Below are 27,505 nucleotides of genomic sequence, written 5' to 3' on the forward strand. Positions count from 1 at the left end.
TCTCGGAACGTATTGCAATCCTTAATATAAAACTGCCCGTGAACGGAGATAAAGAAGAGAGATGGTCTATTATACAGGCATATTCACCAACTGAATCTGATAAAAAAGAGGACGTAAAAACAATTGAGGAATTCTATGAAAATCTCCAAAACGCTATTGATAACGCACACAAAAACGTCATCGTGATGGGAGACTTTAATGGACAAATTGGGATTCAAAATAGTGGGGAAGAAAATACCATAGGAAACTATGGGTATGGAAATAGAAGCAAAAACGGAACAAGACTAGTAAACTTTGCACTGGAAAACAGATTAAGTATTCTAAACAGTTTTTATAAAAGGAAACCATCAAAAAAATGGACATGGATCTCACCCAATGGACAATATAGGAATGAAATCGATTTTATTATGTCTAATAATAGAAAAGCCTTCAAGAACATTTCGATCATAAACAATTTAAACTTCCACACAGACCATAGGATGGTTCGAGTTGCGATGTCAGGAATGTTCAAGAAAACAAGACGATTTCAAAATAAACAATTAGCGGTACAATACTCAGGTGACCCTAAACTATTACTTAATAATCTTCAAACATCTCTAGATGCCGCGGAATTAGAGAAGAAAGAATATCCATCGATACAAGAAAAATACAACCTATTACTAAATCAACTAAAAACAGTAACCAGAAAAACAAACAAAAGTATCAAGAAAGAAGTCTCACTTACAATCAAACAATTATTACAAGAACGAAAAGAACTTTTACGACAAAAGGAAATTAAAGGAAACCGCCAAAGAGTAACAGAAGTAAGCAAAAAGATCAGTGAACAACTTAGGAAAGAAAGAAAAACTAAAAGATCTAATACAATGAAAAGTTACATAGAAAAGACAGGAGGAATAAAAAAGGCATTGAAGGAGTTAAACTACAAAAAGGACTGGATACCAAGTATGAGAAAGAAAGATGGCAATAATACAGGTAAAAGACTCGAAATATTAAAAATCGCTACAGAATTCTACCGAAACTTATACCGAAGTCAAAAAGAGAAAGACACTATAAAAGAAAACGACGAAATAACTAATGAAGAATATATACCGGAAATAATGAAGGAAGAAACCATAAAAGCAATAAATACACAAAAACTCGATAAAGCCCCTGGATCTGATCTTGTTACAAACGAACTTCTAAAAGCAACGTTACCAGTAATCGCTCCAAGACTTACAGATATATTTAATGAAATTATCAAAACGGAAAACATTCCAGAGGATTGGACAAAATCTACAATTATACTACTACATAAAAAAGGTGACAAAGGAGATATAGCAAATTACAGACCAATCAGTTTAATGTCCAATATTTACAAAGTGTTTTCAAAAATAATATTATCTAGAATCACAAACACACTTGAAGAAAATCAACCCAAAGAACAAGCTGGATTCCGTAGACATTTTTCAACAATAGACCACATACACGCCCTTAGACAAATACTCCAGAAATTTAAAGAATATAACAAAATTTACTACATAGGGTTCGTGGATTTCAACAAAGCATTCGACACACTTGAACATAGATTTATCTGGGACGCACTAAAAGATCAAGGCGTACATGCAAAATACATACGGATACTGAAAAACGTATACACAAAAAGCACCGCACAAGTAAAACTAGAATCTATAGGCGAAGAATTTCCGGTTGAGAGAGGTGTACGCCAGGGAGACCCAATTTCACCAAAAATATTTGCAGCAGTTCTGGAAATGATATTCAGAAATCTGGATTGGACGAATAAAGGACTAAATATAAATGGCGAAAATCTGAGTCACCTACGCTTTGCAGACGACCTAATCTTATTTTCGGAAAACCCGAAAACCCTAAAGGAAATGTTGCAACAGTTAGCGGAAGAAAGTAAGAAGGCAGGCCTGTCAATGAACTTAACGAAAACAAAAGTAATGTCTAACTCCTCACAAACAGAGTCCATAACAGTAAATGATGAAGAAATAGAGTATGTAAAGGAGTATGTGTATTTGGGACAGTTAATATCTACTGAGGAATGTATGCAAAAAGAAATAGAAAGAAGAATAACTAATACTTGGAAGAGATATTGGTCACTCAGTGAAGTCATGAAGAACCAGGATATGTCTATGAGGAACAAGAGGAGAATATACAATATGTGTATCTTACCATGCTTACTATATGGGTGCCAAACATGGGCATTGACAGAAGAACAAGCAAGGAAAATAAAAGTTTGTCAGAATGGAATGGAGAGAAGCACAATAGGAATTAAAAGAAAAGACCGAGTTAAACTAAAATGTATCAAAAACAAAACAAAATTTAAGAATGCATACACAACATACAGGTGCTTAAAGTGGAGGTGGGCTGGACATATGATAAGAGAGAAGAAGGAGAAATGGACGAGAATAATAACAGAATGGCAACCACGAGATAGTAAAAGAAACAGAGGCAGACAGACTAGAAGATGGGAGGACGACATCAAAAAAGTGGCGGGCCCAATATGGACGCGCATAGCGAAAAATAGAACAGAGTGGAAATCTTTAGAGGAGGCCTATGTCGAAAGACAAGCTGAAATGTAGAAACGACCGTTTACCGATACCGGATTTATGAAAAGAAAAGAAACTGTTAAAAGTTATAAACGTATTTGTAAGAAAAATTACTGTAAAAATAAGTTCAGCAATAAAGGCTATTTTATTTTATTTTTTATTTTATTTTTTTAATACTCAGGAATATCTATAGACTATCGCTCATTAGTGCTTTCAGTTGTGGTAATGAGTGCGGCCGATTGTTATTCAAAGTGTTCCTTGGAGGCGCCGGGTCTTCTCTATGAATGCTTCCAATCAGAGCTCTCCCGACTCGTAATTAGAACTCAATAAATTGGTTTCCATAAGCTCAGACTGAACATGAAGCCCTACTACACTTATAGTAATATGAATGTATCTTCTTAGGACACACAAAAGTTACAATTATAGCTTGGTTGTGTCAGCATCTAGTCATAAACTGTGACTTACTACTTTAGGTCAAATGAGCTATAATAGCGTTGTAGGATGTCGCAATCTGTTGAAAAATAATAAATACAAACTAGATATAGGCACAGATTCGTTAAAAATAGCGCGCTATGTACATATTATTATAATTTTACAGTGACGGGATCGCAAGAGTGATTTACTGAACTTTTTGGCTTTTTCGTGGGTCGCAACATAAAAAGGATTGAGAAACGTTAACTGCTATATAAAGCGTATAAATACCTTATATATTTTTAAGTATAGTAATAAAATGGTATTAACCATGACTATTAATACTAAGTTATTGTAGCTTTTGAGAGGATAATTTACGCGGATCTGGCGGAAATGTAAGTTGTTTATTGTTTCCATAGCTATCGGAAGGGCTGTAAATCTCTGTGACGAGGTTTTCGGTATCGCTGGCTGTATGTTACTCAGCTGATTAATGGTCCAGCCATATGCGTTAATACTGAGGTCAAACCAACACATTTGTTATTTTGCCCAGATTCAGGGTGTTTTTGATCAAAAGGCCAGTCAAAAGCGCCCATAACCGAAGAGCTTTTATGCTAAATGTTGCAAGAGCGGACGAAGTGTTTTTAGGCGTTGATTGATTAGTTGTCTATGCCTAAAACAAAAAACTTCAATTTAAATTAAAAAAAAAATAGTATTTTTTTATATGTGATTTTATACAACCGACTATTAGAAAATAATATTGAATACTCTATCTTGCCTTGGCAGGTCGTCGTAATCCGTAGTCACATATAAACCGTGTCAACGTACTGACGACTCATCTTTCGAGAATTGAACTGCCAAAGCACGTCGTTTGGCAACAGACCATCCTTTACAACTTATAGACCAGTCATTATAGACATTCGAAATCGAAAATTTGATAATAATTCCAAAAGTTTTCAAACTTCGGTCAAGGGAATGGTACATTGGGACGACAATAAATCTCATTTTGCAACCTTGTCCGCAGTCCGGAACATTGTTAAAATTGCAATTATTAATTAATTTTTGCTGTATGGTCGTGAAAAAAATTCCAAAAGTTCTGCAAACTTGGGGAAGTTTTCGATATAATATTTCATATCACGTATAAAATTTGCAACCAACCTAAGTGTACGGAACATTTTTTGTTATTTATTTTATTTTCGATATATCTGTCAAATTTGCAAAACTTTTGGAACGTTTTCCTTCAGTTTAATAAAGAAAAACATTAATTTTTAATAACAAAAAATGTTCCGTACACTTAAATTGGTTGCAAATTTGACACGTGATGTAAAATAATATATTTAACACCACTCCAACTTTGCAGAACTTTTGGAATTTTGGTCTCAAGAACTGAGCAAATTATCATTTATTGCATTTTTAACAATGTTCCGGACCGCAGAGCAGGTTGCAAAATTTTATAGTTTGTTTTAATACCACTCCCGACCTTACATCAAAATTTGAAAACTTTTGGAATTATAATGAATTAATTGTCTTGACTGACTGGACTATTACTGCATTTTGCAGTCAATAACGTAAATAAACGCTTCGTTCAATTCAAGTTGCTCTTATAAGGAATTTCAATATCAAATAAAATCTTTAAATAAGACAGAACTTTTTTTAATTATTTTTATTTATCAGTGGTTAATTCTGAAAGGCATCGTAGATTTATCTCCCATTTTAATTTTGTACGGTGTTTCCTCCACCGTTAAAAAGGCTTCATAGCGAAATAAAAAACATGACATTCATAAATTCGATCTATTTAATTGTATCATTTGTACACAGTTGTGTAAACTTAAACGAAATGAGGGACGGGATAGATCATCGAAATCATACAATACTGAACAACTCAAGAGACAATAATTTCCGCGCATCGACGCCCGCGGCTTTCTACTTTACATTTACTCTGCACTACTGAAGACATACTTACAATATATTACATTACACGAGCCACAATCAGTGGCTCTATACACTTCACAACTCTCACGGTCACTTCGGCTCTTCGCATACAAAGGTCGATAAAACTATACACTTTACAGACGGCAGTGAAATTTTCGGTGTTCTCGAGCGGCACTGTCATAGAGTGTCCACAGAGGGCAAGGAGGGCGCTCCGCCGGCGTCACACAGTGGTCTCGCGATCCACGTGGATGTACTCGACGGAGCGCTCGCGCCGTCAGGACGCCAGCGAAGACGCACGCGAGCTATCGTACAGCAACTCTTCCGTAAGCCGTCGGCCACGGTTCGCCGCCGCCGCGCCTAGCAGCTCTTTGCCCCGACGGGCACGCCGTCGACGTAGCGCCACGGCCGCCAGCAGAACCAGCACGGCCACCGCAGCTGAAGCCCCCGCAGCTCCCGCGGCCGCCGGGGCACCCAGGGCCGCCAGCAGTCGAGCTCCGGCTCCACACGCGCCTGCCTCGTCGGCGCCGCCGGGGCAGTCCGGCGCGCCGTCGCACCATAGCGCGGAGGGCATGCAGGCGGCGAGTGAGGGACAAGGGCGCGCACACAGTGATGCGTTTCCGCCGGCAGCTCGCCACACCTCCATCCAGGCGAGGGTCGCCGAGCCAGCTTCGCGCGCCGCCCACACCACGAGCAGACTGGCTTCACGCCCCGCGCCCCTTGCCGCCCATTCCGGGCTGTAGACTTGGACTACCGGACCCTCCGCGTCGCCGGGACAGATCGCTTTCACCAACCTACAAGCGTGCCTTGCGTTAGAACTAACAGCGAGTTGTTGCCTAGCAAGGTCGATGTATCGTCGTCTCGCTCACCGTGAACTGTGAGCGTCGTACACGAGGACCCTGTTGACAGTGTGGCAGCCGTTGCCGTCGTTGATCCCCGACACATTGGGCAGCTCGTAGCCCCAAACACGTAGGTAAACTGACCGATTGCCTCGTGCGATCAGAAGAAATGGCGCCTCGCCACATTCAGACATTCGATTGGAACTACACAAATATTTATTTCTATATTATTGACTTTCTCCTTCTTATTTTATTATATTTGGTATTAAGCCTTTTACGTGTATGTATGTTTGTTTACACAATACAATAGGGACGGCACCGCTTTTATATGTAAGTCTATTATTTGTTGTAACTAGTGTTTAATTTTTGGTCCACTAAAAAAAAGGTCGCTGAATGCCTATCGAATTTAATAAGTTCGAAAACATCACGTATCATTGTTGATGGTAAATAAGAACTGCATTGGAAAAAACTGTCGATCCGGGGAGTAAGTCCTAGATGAGATAAACTACGCTAGAATTTTAACGCTTGTAGGAATCGTAATGAAGGACACTTAACATTCCTTTAAGAGGAGCAAACTAATGTTAAAAAAAATCATTTATTACGGACTCACTGATTTTATTGAAATAAATCTTTTAAAAGCGTTGAAATCACTTTTTCATTAGTTAGAAAAATATGTGATGCACAGAAAATAAGTCTCACTTATAAGGGAAGAACAGATTCAAATGTCCACCGGGTGGGGCCAAACGTCGGCGTGAGGCACAGGAGGCGGGAGCGGCAGCGCGGCGCCAGTCGGCTGCGAAATGCACGTGACGCTGGTCTTCTCCCGCCAACAAGGCTCCCGCCACCAGCTCCAGCTCCAAGGCTGGTCCACCCGACGCTAGACTCAGTGGCGTGCTACTGTTGTCGCAAATGCACGCCAAAGGCACCTACAAACACCGTGGTATTTTAGCAATCGTCCGAGTCAGTGATGACCACACGTCCGCTCGGTGCTGTCGACTCACCCGATAACCCGGCCAAGGCGTTTCGTAGATTCGAAGATGTGGCAAATACGATGGAACTTCATCGTCACCATCGTCGAAATCAGGCAAAAGGTCGACGGGACGCGAGTCCACATCGGGCGGATCGGACGGTTCCGGCGTGCAGCTCGGACGCCCCGTGAGAGGATCGAGCCTCGTGGCGCATCGGGGATCGCGGCCGAACGCCGCCGCCAGAACACTCAGCTCGACGCGGCCGCCATCCGCCTGCAATCTATACACGCAGCGCAGACGGCGCGCTCCACCGCGCCCAAACCACAGTGCGTTGCGCGGTGACGTAAACGACCCGGGCGCCAGCAACCTACGAGCGCACTCGGTCGGTTCGGTGCGGACTCGAGTCTCGGAGATCGGCAGAGGCACCCCCTCCAGACGGGCGTCGATAAACTCGTAATGCAGCGAGAAAGCTAGCGGATGTGTAGCGGTGCCCGGGCGGGTGGTAGCCTCGATGGAGAGCAGGGAGGCGGCAGACACGTAGCCGTCGGGAGGTGCGCACGGGCGAGGCACGCGTGTGGCGTTGGCAAGTGCGGCGCGAGCGCAAAGCGCGGGTGCGACGTCACAGTAGCGGCCGAGCAATGCTACGCCTCCGCCGTCTGCTCCGGGTCCGTCCCAGATCCGTAACTCCACTGCACAGGCCGCCCTGTCTTCCTCCCGATCTGTTGCGCTACTTTCCGTGCGGCGGCTGTCCACCAACGAGTACTGCGTGAAGCTCGAGAAATAGATCCACACGAGATCCCCTGTGCATAAATTTTAATAGAAAATACAATACGTATCATAAGAAATAATATTTAATCAAGACTCAAACTTATTCATGAAGAAATATTTGCTTGACACATATTTTATTTACAATCATTAACATTTCTATTTATTTATTTACTTATTGCATCCTAAGAAATTATGCTAAAGATACAAATACGAAAATAATTTGGTGGGCTAATATGATCGCTGTATTAACAGAACCTGCTACATCTGAATGAACTACTAAGCACAGAAGTCGTGCCACAGTCGCACAGTCCCACTCGGACGATTTCTATACGTGCTATTGGTGCAGCTGACAATTAAAGATTTAAAAAACATTAAGGAAATAAATAACATAATAAAATATAACTAAAGGGTCAGAACTCAAATTGCAAAAATACATACCGGGGCGGCCGTGAAAAGTCCAGGTGCACGTGGTGTTCGGTGGCAAAGTATGAATCGGTGCGTGTATGAGCCCACGGCGGCCTCGACTAGATGCGGACGAAGAGGTTCCGTTCAATTCCTCGTCGGACGACGAGGCCTTCACGTGAAACTCGCACCTGCGTGCCTCTCTACCAAGCAAAAGATTCGAGTGATTCGAGCGGACGCAGATTAATTAAGAACAGTGTGGAGAGGAAATTTACCTGGCGTAGTCGAGCGAATCTGAATCAGCAAATATTACATGCACATCGAGCTCGAAGCCCCGTAATGGTGCGAGAGGTGGGGCGGCACGAGGCGGCGCGCTGAAGGGCGAGGAATGAAAAGCTACGAGCATGTCGGGGCCACGAGAAGCTACCCGCGGGAGCAAGTCCCCACCACAGTACTCCAGTAGGACGGGGTCATCGGTACTGGCGCCGTCGTAGAAGATGAGCCGGTCGCGTTCACCAGTGCAGGCTCGCCACGCCACCACCGCACGACCAGTTTTGTTTAAGCTAAACGTGTGGAGACATTCGCTTTACTTAATTGATATTTAAGCCTAAGCCTCAAAGCCGTACAAATTAGTCAAAGTGGTTTTTAAGCGACGTTTATAAGAGGTCGTGTGAAGCCTATATGAATAAATTGATTTGATTTAAGGTTTCTGATTATTTCATTAAACTTTTCAGGAACTTTCAGCTATAGTCTTAACTATAAAATAGATAAATATAATTAAAACAATGTGAGATAGAGAATGGATAAACACGACTATACGTACTTAGACCTATTGTAATAAGAATAATATTTCAAACCATGACCGTGAATGTCACTGACCTCGCCATCGAAATAGATCGCTTGATCTGCATCTTATGCGCGTGGTCTTGCCGGACAGATATCATGGCGTGTTTGCAGGTTGGTACGTCTTTCTGGCGCAGGCTCCAGTAGCAGGTGACGTTGCGTGGGTACATGCCAGGGTAGTTTGGACTCTGCAGGCGACACGGCTTGCGGCGACATTCCTCATAGGTACGCGTGCAGTATGTGCCCGGAGCCACCGCACCGCGTTCCAAGGGTGCCTCGCCCGCACCGAAGCGCACCACGGCATCGCGGCGCGAGAGGAACTTGTAACGCAGCCGCAACGCGAACGGTTCACCCAGCCGAGCCCGAAACAACTTCAGCGACGCCGTCACCGTTGCCGTCTCGCTGTAGTACAGCGCCACACCCTCGGCGGCGCCACACCAAGAGCCACCCGTGAACGGTCGTCCTAGCTCCGACAGCTGCATGTATCCATCGGGACAGCCGTCTAGGGCGCCCGATTCATAGCGCCCCACTCGGAACTCGTCGAATGCGAGTTGCACGAGATCGCCGTGCGCGCCACCGCCCGCCGTGAAGGTCAGGTGACACAGGAAAGGTGCCCGCGGTGCCCCGCGAAGTGCCACGCCGTACGCTACTCCAACGCGGCCATAGTACGTGCGATTGCACGGCGAGCAGTGCGGTGGCTCATCGCTGCCGTCGGGGCACTGCGCTTCGCCATCGCAGTAGGCATCGAGACGCACGCACGTGCCGCTCCGGCACGCCAGCTCTGCTACACCGCATCCACCGGCGGCACCGCGCGCCGCCAGCGCCACCAGCGCGCCAGCGACCAGCGCCGCTCGCCACATCACGCGCACAACATCGCTCGCGTCAGACTAGCTTCACTACCACTCGTTCTCTCTATCCGATTATGCGATGTCGCGGGCATTATTGTGAGCGATACAAATGCGATACACGTGATGATCTATTCGAGATGTAGCCATCGTTTCGTTGCTTGGCGCGTAGATAAACATGTACGTGTGAGGCCGGGTGCCCGGCCGTCGTGACGCCGGCCTTAGCGCGAAGCACACTGCAGCGCGGCGCGGCGCCGGGCGGGATGCGGGGCGAGGGACACGGGTTGGGTGCGCACGCAGGCTGCGAGCGGCGCGGGGCAAATCTTCAGAATTCAGCCTGATGACTAATGAGTGTTGAACAAACGTAACCGGCCACACTTCAATTTTTCTGAAGACAAGGTTTTCATCTTTATTTTTTCTTATTATATTACCTACTTACTTTATGCGATTTCTCACAACTAGAAACAAAAAGATATTAATCTAAAATATTAAAGAAGAATAATAAATTGTTTACTCCTTTAATCAAAGCAAAAGTAAAATAACGTTTTGCACCTTCTTAATATTATGGTAAGTAGACACGATTGGGAACACGTAGCGCTAAATTAATTTAATAAAACACGACAAACCAATAATTAAATAATACTGGCAATAATACATTTTTACTGAAATAAAGATCTATACAAGAATATAACATATTTTATTTAAATGACTGCTTATTAATTTCTTCGTGACCAAATAAAGTGAAAATCTAATATAGGTATGTCTTGAAATACCTTGAGGACTGGGGATGTGTGTTTGACTCCATTATCGCATATGTCTGGTCGGACCAGCGGGTAGACGTTCGACCACGTGTTTTCTTGCTATCAATTTACTAACTCTAAAAATTATTCAATAAATTGTCTCTTCACCAAAATATCAAAATGAAGGAATTGAAATTGATGGCAATGCATGTTTGATATTTTTTTACATTAAAACGATTGCACAATAATCTAGTGAGATAGATTTCTCGTTGCCATTAAGATATAATTTGAAGAGTATGGATTTGGTCCGAACGAACGTGTTAGACTTATGCCAGCCTGTTCTCGACCTAGGATCTGTTCTACTGCTTAAGGTATTTGAGAGCACGATTTAAAAAAGTGCGTGCGTACAAAGGTACACATGTCAAAAGTGAAACTTCTTTGGCAAACTAATTTTTAAGTCTTGTTCATATTTATACTAATCTAAAACTTCTAAGTAAGTAACTAAGAGGGAATAAGGAAGATATATTAGGAATTTAATGAATTTAACTATCATTAAAATATTAAAAATTACTACAAATTACATTTTTTTTTGTTTTTATTTAATTCTTCGATAGTAAAAACACGTGGCACTTTAATTTCAATAAATTATTTTGCATAAAAATATATTAAATACTAATCATTCATAAATTCTCTTTACGAAATTTTAATTTTAAAAATAGAATTTCTATTATTATGGTAATTCGCCCTTCTCACTCTCTCTCAATCCCTCTCCCTTTTCTTCGACAAAAACGCTGCACATCTTCGTAACGATAATATTATTATTATTGCGTTTCATCCGTAAAAAAAAAATATCCTCATGCACCTAAACAAGTTTCACTTCAAAAAGGGTCATCCAAGCGAACCTCAATGCAATGCGCATGCATTATAAACCTGTCACCAATTGATGTATATTTTGATGTACACAATTCAAACTATTACATATAGCAAAGGAAAATATAATGAGGAAATCCGTATAACTTACGACAAAAATTACGAAAGAAATCTAAGGCACCACTGGTTTTTCCTTGAACAAAATAGAGAGGAAGGTTTGCAGACGCTTAGGTCCCTACAATGCGATGTCATAGCCGGAAGTTTTCCGTTTTTTGCACATATCATGCGCCTGCTAGAATTGCACAGTTAATATCACTAGGTACAAGGGTTTTATCCAAAAAAATATTTTCCTGTCCTTGGTTTTATGATCTACTGGTACTTCGGCTACTTAATATAACAAGATCGTGATAGCTAATATGTGGTTCTGCTGCTACACCCGCATTAATTAACGTCAACGCGGTCGTAGTGTGGTGCCTATATTTTCCTCAATAAATGGGCTATGCGACATAAAAAAAAAATTTCTTATCGTAGCTCCTGATCGATGTGGAAATAGCGCGTAGAACCAAAGAAACTGAGGGAAGGTATCAAAAGGAGATCAGTTTTCCCATTGTGTGTTTTTCAAACATTTTTCAATGATATATCTGATATTTGTTAATAATATTATCACCAAAATTTCACTTATAAGGATATTTTATGATTAATAAATTTTAACAAAATAAAGATGCGAAGTCTACTCGGACACCAGCTACTTTTCTACTTATCTACTATATAGTATATACTTAGGGTTAGACGTCAAAATTCAATTATAATTTTTCATTGGTTTGCCAGAAGTCACGATACCATATATGCAAGTACGTGCCAGGGCTCGTACATTCCGATCATCTACAACCGTGATGTTTTTATAAGTACGTGCCAGGGCTCGTACATTTCAAGCATCCGCGAGCGTGATGTTTTTATTATGTAAGTACGTGCTCTGGCTGTACAGTTTGATCACATATAAGCATGACGATTTCCTACAATCGTCGGAGTCACGCCCCGAGAGTATAGCCCGACGCAGGCACTCTCTTCGACTGTTACTACGCAGTCATTCGTAATTAACTAAATCGTTGGAGTTTCAACCCGGGAGCATAGCCAGACGTAGGCACTCTCTCTGTTTGTTAGATTGCACTTATTATATAGCAATTAACATAATAGTTATTAATCCGCTCATATTCTATTGTATAACGCGAGTGATAAATATAGAGTAAGTTCAATTTATTCTATTATTTCGAACCCCTGATGACCCAGGAACCGTACAAGTTTTAAATTTAAATAACGTTTTTGGTACATATATGGAATAATTAATAAAATATTGACTCTAAATATCATTATGTGTTTATAATTAATTGGTTAAATACATATACCTTTACGATTTTTATATTTGCTAATAATCAACATTAATATTTGCTAACAACAAATAGAATTTTCCTAGACATCACTAAAAGTTAAGGCCGATTTACATTATCTTAGTGTTTAGGAGAGTGCTTTAGTACAACTTGAAAGGCAAGTTCTTTAGCGTAGAGTTTACTAAAGCAAGTAGCGTTTACATGTTTCAACTAAAGTACTATCCTAAAGCACTCTCCTAAACACTAAGATAATGTAAATCGGCCCTTAACCATTTAGTGTAGTGCCGCAAAGAAAGTAAAAAACTTCTCGGAAACAACAGTAAGTTTCTTACCTTAATATTGTATTTGCTTTTATTCAAAGACGATTACGTTTTATTTAACAATAAATCGTACGTCATAACATAATAATTTCCATCTGTACACAAAATAATTGTCGTACATGCAACATAAAGTAGATCGACTAACTTTGAACAATGCACAAAATTTTATGATGTCGCCGACAGCTCTAGTTCATAGCTTGTCGCGCCGCTTCGTGCATTGCACTTTACACCTAGGAATGTAAAATCACAAAATCATATGATGCTGCGTATGGTTTTTATATTATTTATTTTAGTAACGTGAGTTAGCCCAATTTAATCAAACGTGAACCTAAGAAATTTATTACAAATATACAATTATCATAGGCATCCGGCAACAAACCGGCTAGGCATTCGGCATACACTGCCTTAAAAGAAGCTATTTTGTTTATTATTTATATTTAGTTTATTTATTTCGAATAAAATCTCGTCTTCTATTTGTTCCATAACTACAGTTAGTATTTTGCGTAGAATAGAGCGTATTTGCCGACGTCGTTGCGCGTTCATTGTGGCGCTGTAATGATACTCTACTGGAAGAAATGTAAACGTTCACTCACAACGCCAACTTGAAAGTCAAGTAGAACCGTACTAAAGCAAGTAGCGTTTACATGTTTCAACTAAAGTACTATCCTAAAGCACTCTCCTAAACACTAAGATAATGTAAATCGGCCTTTAGGTAGAGTTAAGATTTATTTAAATATTCACGCGACACTTCTGAACATCTAAATAGTAAACAGTCGTATCCTAATAATCTAAATTCGTTATGATTTGAACACAAGTGAACTTAGCGATAGTATTTACGTCCCGGTACGTACGTATTCTTTTAATGTGCGGCGGCATTGCCGTTTTGACCGTCGTCTAGTATGAATTAATAATTTGTAATGGTGTTTAATTTATTGACTCATTTTACCTCAATTTGTTTGTATGGAAAAATGGGTTTTTTAATTATTTACACTTTCCTTGTACTTTTAAATTAATATGCATATTGGCACCAATATACTTTAAATATAAAAAAAAATGCCATAATAATAATGCCATAAAATATAAATTAGATATAAATATTTTCTACCTGATGTTTATTATTGCAATGGTAAATCTTATGGATAGCAATGAGGTCATACTCTGAATCTTCAGAGTCAAATATGGAAGAAAACGGCGATGTGAAAATTGAAAGTACTGAATTGGATATACAATCTAAAAAAAAAATATACCTATTTCATCTGTCATACTTTATACGCTACGCAAGTCGCAACATGAACACTGTCTGTAATATGCTTAGTCTAAGTAAGCACTTAGCACATGACGTCTTTGTCAATCGCATTATATGGTAAATTATCATTTAGCAATATTTAATATTGAATTGTCAAATTTTTTTAGTTTTAAGATCATTTTAATTTAGACTTTAGTTTAATTAACGTAGTTGTAAGAGATAACGTGTACAATGTCGACTGCTGGGAAAGTAATTAAGTGCAAAGCTGCCGTGGCATGGGAGGCTGGCAAACCATTATCTATTGAAGACATTGAAGTAGACCCGCCCAAAGCCGGCGAAGTCCGCGTGAAAATTCTTGCAACAGGCGTTTGCCACACCGATGCTTACACGCTTTCTGGTAAAGATCCCGAAGGAGTTTTTCCTGTGGTACTTGGACACGAGGGCGGTGGCATTGTCGAGAGTGTTGGGGAAGGCGTGACAACTGTTAAACCTGGTGATCATGTGTTACCTCTATACGTTCCGCAGTGCAAAGAGTGCAAGTTCTGTCTAAATCCCAAGACCAACCTTTGCCAGAAAGTGCGTATTACCCAAGGTCAAGGTGTAATGCCTGATGGAACTAAAAGATTCCGTTGCAAGGGTCAAGAATTGTTCCATTTTATGGGATGCTCCACCTTCAGTGAATACACAGTTGTTTTGGAAATCTCTCTTTGCAAAATTGCTGAAAATGCTCCATTAGATAAAGTATGTTTGCTTGGCTGTGGAGTTACTACAGGATATGGAGCTGCATTGAATACAGCAAAGGTTGAGCCTGGATCCAGCTGTGCAATCTTTGGTCTGGGAGCTGTCGGTTTAGCTGTAGCTCTTGGCTGTAAGGTTGCAGGGGCTAAGAGGATTATTGGTGTGGATATAAACCCAGATAAATTTGAAACTGCTAAGAAATTTGGTGTAAATGAGTTTGTAAACCCTAAGGATTATGATAAGCCAATCCAGCAAGTTCTTGTTGATTTGACAGATGGAGGATTGGATTATACCTTTGAATGTATTGGTAATGTGAACACAATGCGTGCTGCCCTTGAGGCCTGTCACAAGGGTTGGGGAGAATCGATTATTATTGGAGTGGCTGGTGCTGGTGAAGAGATTAGTACCCGTCCCTTCCAGCTTGTAACTGGTAGAGTTTGGAGAGGTACTGCCTTTGGTGGGTACAAGAGTCGTGATAATGTTCCTAAACTTGTTGAAGACTACCTCACTAAGAAGCTTCCACTAGATGATTTTGTAACCCATAAAGTGTCACTTAATGAAATAAATGAAGCTTTTCACCTTATGCATGTAGGAAAATCTATTCGTGCTGTTGTTGAATTCTAATATTATATATTACTTTGATGAATCTTTATTAACCAGTGCATTTTAAACAGTTTCTAAAACTGCATTTATGTATTTTAGAAATATATATTATTTTCTATATTATTAAGTATTTTATTTAGAATATTATTCCTTATTTTAAATTAACTTTTACTGTTACATAAGCGAAGGCCAAAAAGTTCAATTGTTTGATAAGTCTTTATCAAGTTATTGTCACAAATAATGATAAAAAATATTTATTACATAATATATTTATTAATTTCTAAATGTTAGTACATTCATACTAATATTGATAAAGTAGGCAAAGTCCAACTTTTGACCTTGACATTTGTCATTTGACAAATTGACTAAAATAATTGCGGATTTAATTTTAAATAAATTTTTGAATCTGCTTACACAATTAAACAATTTTTATAATACCATTTCCAATGTTAAGGATATTGTGTGTAGTAATATATATATAATGCATAGGAGAAAAAAGGAACAATTTAGAAACAACAATATATCATTTATTTTGTTATATATACAAAAAAATATTATTTATAATATATTCCAGAATAAACTTTATTTTATATTACATCATTTATACTTATTTAAATGTTATAGTTCAAATATATACAAAAACACCAATATTTACAAAAGCTAAATCAGTGTTTTTTTTTGTTAATGTCATAGATTGTTCTATTAACAGAATAGCTCACATTACATAGAATCTAGGCATTATATAGTTTAAAATTTTAGAATTTCATTTTAAAAAGTGTTTACAGTAAATGATTCTCAATTTTATTGAACAAATCATATTATTAAAACTTCAACTACCTAGTTGACATTTTTCCTGTTTAATATTCACGAGTCTTCCATCAGCTGTTTATAATATTCAATGTAAATTTCACACTGTTCACCTAAAAGGTAAATTAATTATTAATGTATGTTACCAACTGTTGATCTTTTGTAAAAAAAAACATTAATTCAATATTATTATATACAAAGCTAGTTCATATGTTCATCACATCTTGTATAAGACAGGAGCCTCCACTTTGTCTAGCTAGATTTAGGTTCCTAACTATCCTAAAAAGTTGAAGTCATTTTTTTTCAACACGATTTTTTCATGTCAGAAAATGTTTTCATTTGTCTCTGCTGCTGGGTCGTTAATGCAGGTTCAAATTGTGGCAAGATCTTGGACGACTCATTGGTCTAGTGGTTAGTACCCCTGACTGCGAATCCATGGGTCCTGGGTTCGAGCCCCGGCTGAGACGAACTTCGATGTGATGAGCATTTGGTGTTGTGCTTAGGTCTTGGGTGTTTAAATATGTATTTATATGTCTATCTTTCTATAATATGTATGTATATCCGTTGCCTAGTATCCATAACACAAGCTTCACCAGCTTAGCATGGGACTAGATCAATTGGTGTGAATTGTCTTTATAAAAATAAAAAATCTCAAACCTTTACATAATCACATTAAGCAACTGTTTATAAATGCTTTTGTAAATATTTAAAAGGTGATATCTTAGTATCTGTATGACCTAATGACCAAGATAATTTTATCGAAAAATATGTTATGTATGTGTATTTTATGATAGGATTTTCGACACATTAAAATCAGCAAAGAAAAAAAGATCACATTACAATACCAAAATATATTTAATATTTTTTTTATATACCTTTGAGAAAATGTGGTGAGCCCCTTTCCCTTTCATTTCTGGCTAGAAGGGCGTGGTAAAGGGCTCGAAAGGCGGCTGGGCCGTGTACTTTAGCAGCGGACAGGACCTTTCGGGCCGGAAGTGCGCCCCAAACCCCACATTGACGAGCTGCCCCCGCCGCGCTTACTGGTTCGTTCCAGCTAAGCAGAACTTCTACTATCTCCTGACAAACAAATTCTTTATTATTCGGGGAAGAAATGCCCCCAAACTTTTCACCAATATCCTGTATATCTAAAAAATATTTTTCCTATAGTATTGATACATTCACAATGTTTAAGGTAAATAATCCAAATGATTTTCTTTTACAAAAAAAATTATTGGATTGCCATTATGTCAAATACATTCAGTGGTTCATTATTTTATGATAATAATTATCTTTTAAATAGAGTTTAGACGAAAAAAAATATATCTTTTCATTTGGGTAGAAACTTTAAAGAACACATTGGAAAAAATCATTTTACTAAAATCTGAAAACGTTGCCTTTCTTGCCACCTTAAAAGACTTTCTTTTTGTCCTTTTTTCTAGTAAAGTTAAATATTATATTTACATTACTTAATATGAATTCGCTATACTAATTTCGATGTATTTTTTTCTTCTATTTTCTTAATTAGAACAATAGAGCTACTTTCATTTATTTATTTTTAATATATCTTCATAGTCTGAGAGTTTAATACCTCATGAGCCTTCAACCGGCACATCATATCTAAAGCTAACTGAGCAGCGGCAGGGTCAAAATGGCCCAGACTGAGCAACTGACAAGCCAATAGCTGTTCTTCCCCGAGACACCCGCGCCTAACCAGCGACCTTAACCGACCGCTTGCCCCTCGTGTCACCAGGGTCCTGACAGAGATCTCTGCCACTGGCTGCTGAACTGTCATATTGTGGAGGGAGAGTGATGAGAGGTAGGCTGTTACGACCTGAAAGTTATTTTTTAATACTGTAATACTGATCGGGCTTGGTGTTGTGCCTTCAAAGCCCATTCACATACAAAGTACTAGTACACTTATTAGAAAAGAAACGAATTCGGTCCTTGTTTGCTTTTAACAAATTTATTACTAGCAATCGAATCTAGGTATATTAATAAGATACTTTAAATTGATAAAAATATTGTCTTTTATTGAGATTTATTATAAACTTGGTTATCGATGTCATTTGGACACGCGGCCGTTTCGTGGGCATTTAAAGCCACTTACAACTGCCACAGAATTCAAAACTTATTACAACTTAAAAAAAATGTTTTCAATTAAAAATTTATTAATAAAATTTTTATTAAGATTAGTTAGACTTTAAATTAATGAAGGTGGTGTTAATACCTGAACAAGGTATTTGTCATCAGCATGAGCCTGCAACACATGGCTGCACATGTCTGTCTGCGAGATGAGCACGGGGAATGTGTCGCTGCCCTTTTCCACAACTTGGCCGGCCGTATTCCGAGCCACTTCTATGTCTGCCCATTTTCTGAAATCAGAAGGATTTTCGACAGACCTTAAAAAATTGGTAGGTTTATTTTAGAAAATCATTTTGAAGAATGAAGATTCAAGAATCGAAGTCGCAATAGGCTATTCGGCAGTATGAAAAATTATATAATCTAAATGATAAGTAATAGATAGTAAAAGAGTTAATTTCCTAGAAATAATCATTAATTTATCGAAAAAATCATAATTAATAAGATATTAGTCGGTGACATGACACAAAACGGTCCCAAGTCTAAACGAAGATGACGTAGCATATTTATAAATTATGTTTTTACCAGTCTGATTATTATATCTTTTAAAATTTAATTTCGTCTAAATATAATACATATGTATGTGTATTTGTGTTACTTAAGAACGTAAAAATCTTGAGGCTTGTTTACATGTAAACACGTTGGGCTCCATGGCAACAGAATTTAAATAACAATTTGTTTAGGTTCTACGGAACCTTTGTTTTTTAAAATCTTTTCGAATAGTCTATGGTGTCAATTAGTATACATATGTTTAAAACATTTAGTTAACTTTAACTAACCTGTACACAGAATTAATTTCATCAAAGACTCCGCTGAGTTCAACGAGATGAGTGTCAGCGTTTGTGACGAGTTGATTCAGAATTCGATAAATCGTATCTTTGCCGCCTTGACGCCGCAGCAGCGTACCTACCACCTTTGGAATCTCATCTTTCGATAGCTAAAAATTTATTAAAAATACATAAATATAAATTTAATAAACAAAAAATACCTAGTTAGAGAAGCTACATTCATAAACTATTTATCTGACTCAAACCAAAGTTTTGACTTTTTGAATTTATAAGAAGTAAAACTTACACTATGAGCAAGTCCCGAATGTATAAGACTGACATTCCACATGCAGCCGAGCCGCGCGTCGATTATATAGTCCGGCTGAAATACTACCCAGTTGCCCGAGTCTAGACTAATGCTTAGGAATATTATGAATAAATAAATATTATAGAGGCCAGATTTATATGTCTGTATCATGATCTTTTCTTCTGAAATGGGCAAGTAGGTGTCGATATCATGCCTGACATAGGCCCTCGGTTTTAGGTAACAAACATAAACCCGAATTTTTTACATTACCCAACTGGAAATGTAGTCAGAGGGTCTCATTGCCGAAGTATTGAATAATGAGTTTGAGTTTTTAGTCTATTGAATCTGTAGATAACAAATAGAAGCTATTTTATTAAAAAATATATTAATTAGGTTTGTGAGTTTGTTGAGCAGCGGCTGTCATGACCCCGGTGACCACCCTGAATCCGCCCATGCGTCATGTTGTCCAAAACTGTATTTAATTTTTCATAATAAAAGGATACACATAGGGCATTCTTGTCCATCAACTAAAGCGGGTTTCATTGACACTCCTGAGACTATAGGCAGGTGAATTGCTGTATTGTTGTCGCGTTTTGATTCCTCCATTATATCAAATATTTGGGATGTTTGGCTTGACTGAAAATGATTAAATCGTGCTTTGTTTAAAAGAATAAAGTAAATATATATTACTTTATATAAAATAAATGCTAATAATTTTTGAGGAATAAATAAGAAAAGAACAATAATTATTGTTTGATGTTTAGTCAAATTAATTAAATGGCATTTTTATTTAGACTATAACTGGAGCCGTTTCCTATTTAGGATATCTATGTTATATTTAAATTGTAATGGAAATATTATTCCTTGTTATATGTTTAAAGACTGTGTTCCAACAAGCGCAAAAACTACTGTTGTTTTTTCCAATTGCTCAAAAAAAAAAATCAATTTAAAGTTATGATTACGGACAACAACCGGAAATTAAAACAACTACGTTCTACAACATTGACCATACCTGATGATGTATAACCAGCAAATTATCAATGACGCTGACCGCAAATCTTCCAACCAATCCAGTTTTGAGAATGTGTTGTATGCCATTGCCACCTGTTATTGGCATAAGACAAACCTGAAAGACATTTTACAAATCTATGTATTATGTACAATCAAAATAATTTTATAGCCATTGCTACCCTTTTCAACTTTCTTGTCAAATAAATTCTGTTCATTGAGGCAAATCTCAAACTAATCTAGGTTTTAAACAATTTTGATATGACTAGACACATTTTGTCAGATTCATAATTGAAATAAACTGAATATTTCAAGGTTACAATATTTTAGTACTTAACACTTATGAAATCATGGGCACAGTTTTTTACGTTGCTTTATCTAAATTAAATTTATATTATAAATTAACACACCTCAGTAGGTCCAGGCACCGATGTACAGGGACTGCCATGTCTGAATATCGCACACCAAGTTGCTTCACATAGTCTTAGTACAAAAACATCTCTCTCCACAACTGGTCGAGTTGTGTCCACTGAAATAAACAATATATAACTTAAGGCAAAAGGCTAATTTCATTTTGTAGAATTTTATTTACTCACTTACGCAGTAATTAAAAACAACACGCTTTACTTATCATCACACCATAAACAGTACTTACATTCCAGTTTCTGAAGCTTAGTAATATTTGAGCTGCTGAGCGAGAATGGTTGCAGCAATGCTCCGTTGTTACCAGCCAACACTACAATGTTACTCTGAGCACACCAAGAAAACCAGGCTCCACTGGAAATATACATTGGTACTTAAAAGTAAAATAAGGCTTTATAGTATTTATTTAATTAATAGAAATTACTGATAATGAAATTTTTTACCAACTACCACCAACTGCAATCATAGAAGGTATATTTCTACTGTGAGTTTTTCTTATATGTATAGCATTTAAAATTTATATACATTAAAGTGGTTTGACTATTTTAATGGTTGGATTTTCTTTTGGTAAACTAAATTAAAAGTTAAACAACTTATAAATGAAAAATAAAATAAGTAATATAATATACCTGAATGAAGTGCTCTTTAATGTCTTCAATTGTTTTTTTTCAGGAAACACTTGCAGCAATTCAATTCCGTGATCAGTAATAAATGCTATCTCATTTACTTTAGGCCATACAAACCCCAAAATCTTTGCATTTTTCCATTTACATGTGTGGCTGTACTCTACATTTGTTGGAACAAGGTCCTTAAAGTTAGCAAATTCTACTGAGGGTGTTTGTGCATCAACATTTCTCTGTATTGCTAAAACTTTGTGATCTGGCGAGAATTTTATAGAAATGATTGGCCCTTTATCTTCCATTCTGAATGAAGTACTTTTGGAGTCATCTAAACCATTCACAGTAACTCCAGTTACACCTCCTGATCTTACAGTGAATACCTGTATATATATACCAATTCATAGTAAGAGAGTTAAGTGTTTTGACGAGAGGTTTATTTAATTTATTACTTGCCTGCCCATTGGTGTCGTCAAAAAATACATTCGTTACTGGACTGTTTGGGTCAAATCTTTTAGGTTGTTCCGAAAGCGATAAGTAATATTGATCACTATCGTGAAGACAAAACTCCGCCATGGTTTAATTCCTAATGCCTCGTATTTGTATTGAAATTTTTAACTTTACACGAAAACAAATAAACACTTTTTTTATTCAAGATTTTAAGTCAAGAATTGTCAATTTCAATTTAATGTCTATCTTACATAGATAGAAATTGGAATCTATAGTCGTATTTTTAATTAGACGAAGCCAACTGACAGTAGCTAATGTCACTTTGTAAAAATATGTTGCCACATTTAAAGTAATAGTGATGCATTCAGTTCTTGTTCAATCAGATGAATGAACAATGAGTGTGAATAGTCAATCATTTCAAACAATAAAAGAATATTATTTCTATTTCAAAATTGTATAAAAGTGCTCTGATATAAGTTAGGTACTAGTACTATGTAACTACAATCAGTTTTTTGACGTCTTATTGCAAAGCGCGGCGCGGCGACTAGTGCCATCACCGATCATTAATTCAGGGGTTTTTACTTTGTCACAACACTATTTTTATTTCATTAAAAACTGACAACACCGTAAACGAATAAAAAAATAATAATGTAATGTAATGTGGTAATGTAATGTAAATAATAATGATAATAATGTAATGTAATGTAATGTAATGTAATGTAACGTAATGTCCCTGTGGCAGTGATGTCGACAAGTTAGGACATCACGGCCTGTCATGCCAAAAAAGTGCAGGCCGCTTCTCGAGACATGCCGCACTTAACGATATCATACGCCGTTCCCTTGCCACCGTCAACGTGCCAAGTCTACTTGAGCCGAGTGGTATTGCAAGAGACGATGGCAAGAGACCGGACGGTATGAGTTTGATTCCATGGAAGATGGGTCGGGTACTGGTATGGGATGCAACCTGTTCAGACACGCTGGCCCCTTCCCATCTACATGGAACCAACTACAGAGCTGGTGCGGCTTGTGAAGCGGCGGAAAAAAATAAAGCATGCAAATACAGGGGTCTGGGCTCAGAATATGATTTTGTCCCATTCGGTGTCGAGACCCTTGGTCCGTGGGGTCCTAGCGCTTTAAGGCTTTTTAAAGAAATTTCAAAAAGGTTAGTCGACATCACAGGAGACCGAAGATCTGGCAGCTACCTCGGACAAAGAATTAGTCTAGCAATTCAAAGGGGGAACGCTGCCAGTATCTTCGGAACCTTGCCTAAAGGGACTCCTTTTAATGATATATTTTAGTTTATGTTAAGTTTAGTTATTTATTTCAATGTTTTTCTTTTCATGTATGTGTAATGTGTATTAAAAATTCGACTATAGATATTGGTTACTATGGCAACAACTTTGTCAATATTGGCGGCAGTCGGGAATCGGGATAAAAGTCAATAAACAGAGGATATTCCTAACTTTCTAAACTATTTTATAAAAAATGGGTGACAAAATTGAATTACATTCATATCGCATACGCGGAAATATAAGTGACTCTGAAGAATATCATGAAATTAACGAGAGTGCAGTTTATTCCGAAAATCTTATGCAAACAGTCCCACAAAGTCCAAAAACACAAACATTTTTTTTTACAAAGCAAATAAAGAAAAATAAAAGGAAGAGAGTGAACAAAGAGAGAACAGATCAATCGAGTAACATACTGAAAATCGTAACTAAAAAAATAGATAGCGAATCCTCGCCAATAGTTAAGAACGTTATTAATGTAATAAAACCAAACAGTGAACCAAGTTATTTACAAAGCGAATGTAGACTAGATAAAATATTACAATATAAACCACACATCTTTGACGTAGAGCACGGGTAAGCATAAATGTAATTTTTTTTCTATAAATATAATATAGTATATAAAATTATTTAATTTGGGGACGAGCGGAGCAAGAGTGGGCGTTGTCAACGACTTAGAAGTTCAATTAAAAGTAGGTTTATCTTTTGGGGATCGTAATATAAAAATGATTTGTAAAGCTTGCGTATAGCTAGGGGTATTGAAACATCAAAGCGGCCATTGCGTTGTATAATGCATTTGTTAGAAGCCATTTAGAATAGGTATAATTCAATGATTTGGGTCCCGCAACAGAAAAAAACGCTATAACACTGGAAATAAATAAAAAAATTGACACGAGGCTTTGTTTGTTCATACCTAACTTTGTTTGTTTTGGGTAGTATAGGATATAATCAGCTGAAGGAAAAGGTTGGTTATAAGTTACAGAAACTATTGTTTTTTTGTCTATGTATGTTATCTAATGAAATCTTATTAGTTACTAGAAGATAAGAAAATTTATACATTATTTCTACGTTTCAGCGATCGCCAGAGAAGCCTTAAACTGCATCCAAATTTTCCAAATGGCGAAAAAACCTCAGAGACGAGGGACACTTATATATTTACCAATTATGTTGAGCCCCGCTTTTTTAAAGATTTTTTTTCTGGGAGGTCAATAACTAATTTAAATGTAACGCAAAAGTTTTTGGATATTTCAATCAATGGACTTAATTTTACATATCACCATAGTTATTCATTAGAGAAAATACTATCTATAAAATTAGAAGAGTACTATATGGACTATCTTGAGATTGAAAAACATATAATACATATATTAAGAGGGATAGATGTAAATAGGCAGACACGAGAAAATCTTAAAGCGAAGTTCACTGCAATTAGTACTAAGAAAAATGATAGTATACGGTTTGATGCAACTATTCTAAAATATACAGCAGCTTTTCTAGATTTTAAAGAAAAATATTATTATAAATTGAACGAAAAGAGAAAGTTGCTTTGTAATATTTTATCACTGTGGTCAGATATAAAAAGTACAAGGCATAAGTTGGGCGTCATTAACACTCCTATTATATTAGAGGTAGAAAAACTTTACGTAAGCGTAGACACTCTCGCCGAACACTGGAAGGAAGTATTTCAGAAGGAATATACAGATTTTCTTATTGAATTAGAATATGATTACGTAAACAAATATTTAGAGTACAAACAATTTAAAAGTGATGAGAATTATGACAAAAACAAACTTGTTAAACCAAAACTTCAAATTGATCCAGAGCGAATAAAACATGATGTCGAAAAACGTGTCGGTTTCTTAGTAAGCCCCGAAGATGTGTCTGTTAGACTTAAATTTGATGAAACAATACAAAAAGTAAAGCCAAACACAGAAATTCAGAGCGAAGAAAAATATATTTACTTGAAAGTATTCATTGATGATGTGTTTGTATGTGAATCTGAACGTTTGGAAGTGAAAGATATTTCCGCAATCAATTATAATGATTCTTTTACATTGCAAATATTAGACAATAATAAAACACTCACTTTTATTCTATGTGAAGGAAGTAAAGATATTTCAGCTCTTACAATGGAGTTGGACGAAATTCGCAGAAAATATTTGAATTCAGTACTTATCAATAAACATTTTGTGTGTTACAACAAAATTAAGCCCACGTCATTATTCATCGGTAATGGATATACGATAAAAGACATTGCAGCCATTAATGATGTGATGCTAAAGAGTAACAATTTATTTCAAGGGAAATTATTAACATCATGTGAAATCAAACTGAGTTTTTCCTGGAATGACACCTTCAATGCAAATGAAAAACCAAATATTTCATTAAAATATTGTTTAGATGTCAAAAAACAGATTCAAAGAATTCTTCATGGCCTAGATAAACCAAATTTAAGCACCTTATTGGATATTTTAAATTATGTTTATGAATTTGAAATCGATGACGAAAATATTATTAATAGTTTAAAAGATATGTGTAAATATAAAACCAAACAAGTCAAGTTTGATTTTATTAATAACGAAAATCGCACTCGTTTTAAGTTATTGAAATTGAGAAATCATGGACGTTTAGTTAATGTTATTGACAAAATTATTCCCTTATTTGATTCTCAAATAACGACAGAACGATTAAGCACAATGGAAAGTGAAGATAAAGAATTCAACGTTGAATATTTTGAAAGTCAACGTGCTAATATGGATCCAATAGATTTAGAAAGATACGTGGGCATAAAATTCATAGAAAAATTAAATAAACAAATCTTGACAGATTTGAACGATAGGCTTCTGAGGAAGACTCATAAAGACGTTGTCAATGATTATCAAGATCTTAGTTTGAGGTGATAAGAATATTAAAGTGTATTTAAAGTATTTCAGTCTAACATAAATATGATACCTATGTCATTTTTTAGGAGTATATTTTCAATTAAATCAAATACGTCGTTGGCAACATCATCTGTAGCTAAACAATCACGTGAATCAGAACTAGCTAAGGAGCAAGAAATATACATAACAGTTTTGCGGGCTTTTAATTTATTAGATCGTTCCGACACGGAACAAGAAGAAATCGACGAGAGCATAGCTGGTAAATTATATAAGTACTTTGGAATTGTCATTTAAAATATGTATTTGAAAGACTCCTCTGATATTCTCGTTGCTGAACTATTCCATTTTTTCAGTTAAGACTTAATATATTCAGTTATAATTGCAGGTTACAAATTCCGCCCCCTAAGACCGTTTGTGAGATTAAATTACAACAACGAATCAGTACAAACGTGCACAGCAGTTGGAAATAATCCCACTTGGAATTATACTGCAAAAATTAAAACTAAGTAAGACGCGTTGGATAAGCTATCTCGCTCGTTCATATTGTTCATATTGTCCTAAAATCATTGAAATTTGTGTTTTTATTTTTCCAGGCTCGAGCCACTCTCCTCGATATACATAAACGTATACGATGAACATACGGTTAATATTAGCCAAGAGCTAGATCAATCATTTCGTTTCAGGCGTTACAATAAATGGCTGGGCACCCTTGCCATCCCGATTAGCACAGTTTTAAATTTAGGTTCGGTAAGTTGAAAATATAATATTAAAAGCTCCTATAAAATATATGAATTTAAAATAATCAAACAATTTTCAGCTCCGTGGAACATTCAAAATTACAACAGCACCCATTATTTTTGGCTACGAAAGCGCTCCGAAGGCATCCACATCAGTAATACCAGAAATAATTCGACTTATGAAGAAAGACACTGCTTTCCTCACTCTTCGGATTACAACAAGTCTTTGCAATTTGGGCGGGCTTCGATTTTATAACCAGCCTTGCGATAACGATGGCCACATTTTGCGGCATTTAAATAATTTCGTAACAGAATATCTCAATGAATTTCCAGCAAGAAATCTGTCTCTCACTTTTATAGACAGTACTGGGAGACATAAATGTGTAACTGAGTTCCTTCAGCCTCTGCCCCTTCCAGAGATTAATTTAAGCGATACAAAATCAATGGGACCTTCTTCAAGGAGTTCTCCGAAGACTAACATAAATGCTTTCGAACTAACCGATATCTCGCAAATGGTGAATTTAGCTATTCGCTACGTATCGTTAATACCTACCTATGAAGTTATTCAAACTCATGTTGTTACTCTACGTGGGATCGTAAGTTAACAATCTGTCCCGAAGGACCAA

At 37.2% G+C, this 27,505-nt stretch overlaps 4 protein-coding genes across 4 annotated transcripts; 2 read left to right on the forward strand and 2 right to left on the reverse strand.

The window, feature by feature from the left end:
* Nucleotides 1-4,899: 4,899 nt before the first annotated feature.
* LOC125057511 lies at nt 4,900-9,805 on the reverse strand. Its single transcript, XM_047661240.1, has 7 exons — nt 8,743-9,805; nt 8,139-8,426; nt 7,900-8,066; nt 6,727-7,493; nt 6,425-6,651; nt 5,756-5,929; nt 4,900-5,680 (listed from the first exon to the last, which is right to left on the reverse strand). Exons 1-7 carry the CDS (start codon nt 9,564-9,566, stop codon nt 5,164-5,166), a joined length of 2,964 nt encoding a protein of 987 aa, XP_047517196.1. The 5' UTR covers nt 9,567-9,805; the 3' UTR covers nt 4,900-5,163.
* Nucleotides 9,806-14,210: 4,405 nt separating this feature from the next.
* On the forward strand, nt 14,211-15,576 carry LOC125057151 (alcohol dehydrogenase class-3). Its single transcript, XM_047660643.1, has one exon. The coding sequence runs from the start codon at nt 14,344-14,346 to the stop codon at nt 15,472-15,474; it is 1,131 nt and encodes a 376-aa protein (XP_047516599.1). The 5' UTR covers nt 14,211-14,343; the 3' UTR covers nt 15,475-15,576.
* Nucleotides 15,577-16,306: 730 nt separating this feature from the next.
* Nucleotides 16,307-22,201, reverse strand: LOC125057150 (regulator of MON1-CCZ1 complex). The gene is made up of 12 exons (XM_047660642.1): nt 21,978-22,201; nt 21,534-21,904; nt 21,137-21,258; nt 20,892-21,010; nt 20,486-20,599; nt 19,977-20,109; nt 19,474-19,574; nt 19,179-19,336; nt 18,488-18,632; nt 17,849-18,091; nt 17,136-17,337; nt 16,307-16,373 (listed from the first exon to the last, which is right to left on the reverse strand). Exons 1-12 carry the CDS (start codon nt 22,095-22,097, stop codon nt 16,318-16,320), a joined length of 1,884 nt encoding a protein of 627 aa, XP_047516598.1. The 5' UTR covers nt 22,098-22,201; the 3' UTR covers nt 16,307-16,317.
* Nucleotides 22,202-23,357: 1,156 nt separating this feature from the next.
* LOC125057588 (protein CC2D2B-like) lies at nt 23,358-27,484 on the forward strand. The gene is made up of 6 exons (XM_047661370.1): nt 23,358-23,836; nt 24,336-26,156; nt 26,229-26,401; nt 26,528-26,648; nt 26,736-26,889; nt 26,960-27,484. The coding sequence occupies exons 1-6, from the start codon at nt 23,457-23,459 to the stop codon at nt 27,482-27,484; spliced, it is 3,174 nt and encodes a 1,057-aa protein (XP_047517326.1). The 5' UTR covers nt 23,358-23,456.
* The last annotated feature ends 21 nt before the right edge of the window (nt 27,485-27,505 follow it).

The sequence above is a fragment of the Pieris napi genome, chromosome 16, assembly GCF_905475465.1.
Source record: "Pieris napi chromosome 16, ilPieNapi1.2, whole genome shotgun sequence".
Classification (NCBI taxonomy): Eukaryota; Metazoa; Arthropoda; class Insecta; order Lepidoptera; family Pieridae; genus Pieris; species Pieris napi.

Coding starts and splice junctions, on each gene's coding strand:
- LOC125057511 (XM_047661240.1), bottom strand. CDS start 9,566: ATGTGGCGAGCGGCGCTGGTCGCTGGCGCGCTGGTGGCGCTGGCGGCG. Junction 8,067..8,138: donor GATTCGCTCGACTACGCCAG/GTAAATTTCCTC, acceptor TTTGCTTGGTAG/AGAGGCACGCAGGTGCGAGT. Junction 5,930..6,424: donor AATCTGTTCTTCCCTTATAA/GTGAGACTTATT, acceptor ATATTTGTGTAG/TTCCAATCGAATGTCTGAAT.
- LOC125057151 (XM_047660643.1), top strand. CDS start 14,344: ATGTCGACTGCTGGGAAAGTAATTAAGTGCAAAGCTGCCGTGGCATGG.
- LOC125057150 (XM_047660642.1), bottom strand. CDS start 22,097: ATGGCGGAGTTTTGTCTTCACGATAGTGATCAATATTACTTATCGCTT. Junction 21,259..21,533: donor TTAAAGAGCACTTCATTCAG/GTATATTATATT, acceptor GTATATTTCCAG/TGGAGCCTGGTTTTCTTGGT. Junction 20,600..20,891: donor CGGTGCCTGGACCTACTGAG/GTGTGTTAATTT, acceptor AATGTCTTTCAG/GTTTGTCTTATGCCAATAAC.
- LOC125057588 (XM_047661370.1), top strand. CDS start 23,457: ATGGGTGACAAAATTGAATTACATTCATATCGCATACGCGGAAATATA. Junction 26,157..26,228: donor TATCAAGATCTTAGTTTGAG/GTGATAAGAATA, acceptor GTCATTTTTTAG/GAGTATATTTTCAATTAAAT. Junction 26,649..26,735: donor ACTGCAAAAATTAAAACTAA/GTAAGACGCGTT, acceptor TTATTTTTCCAG/GCTCGAGCCACTCTCCTCGA.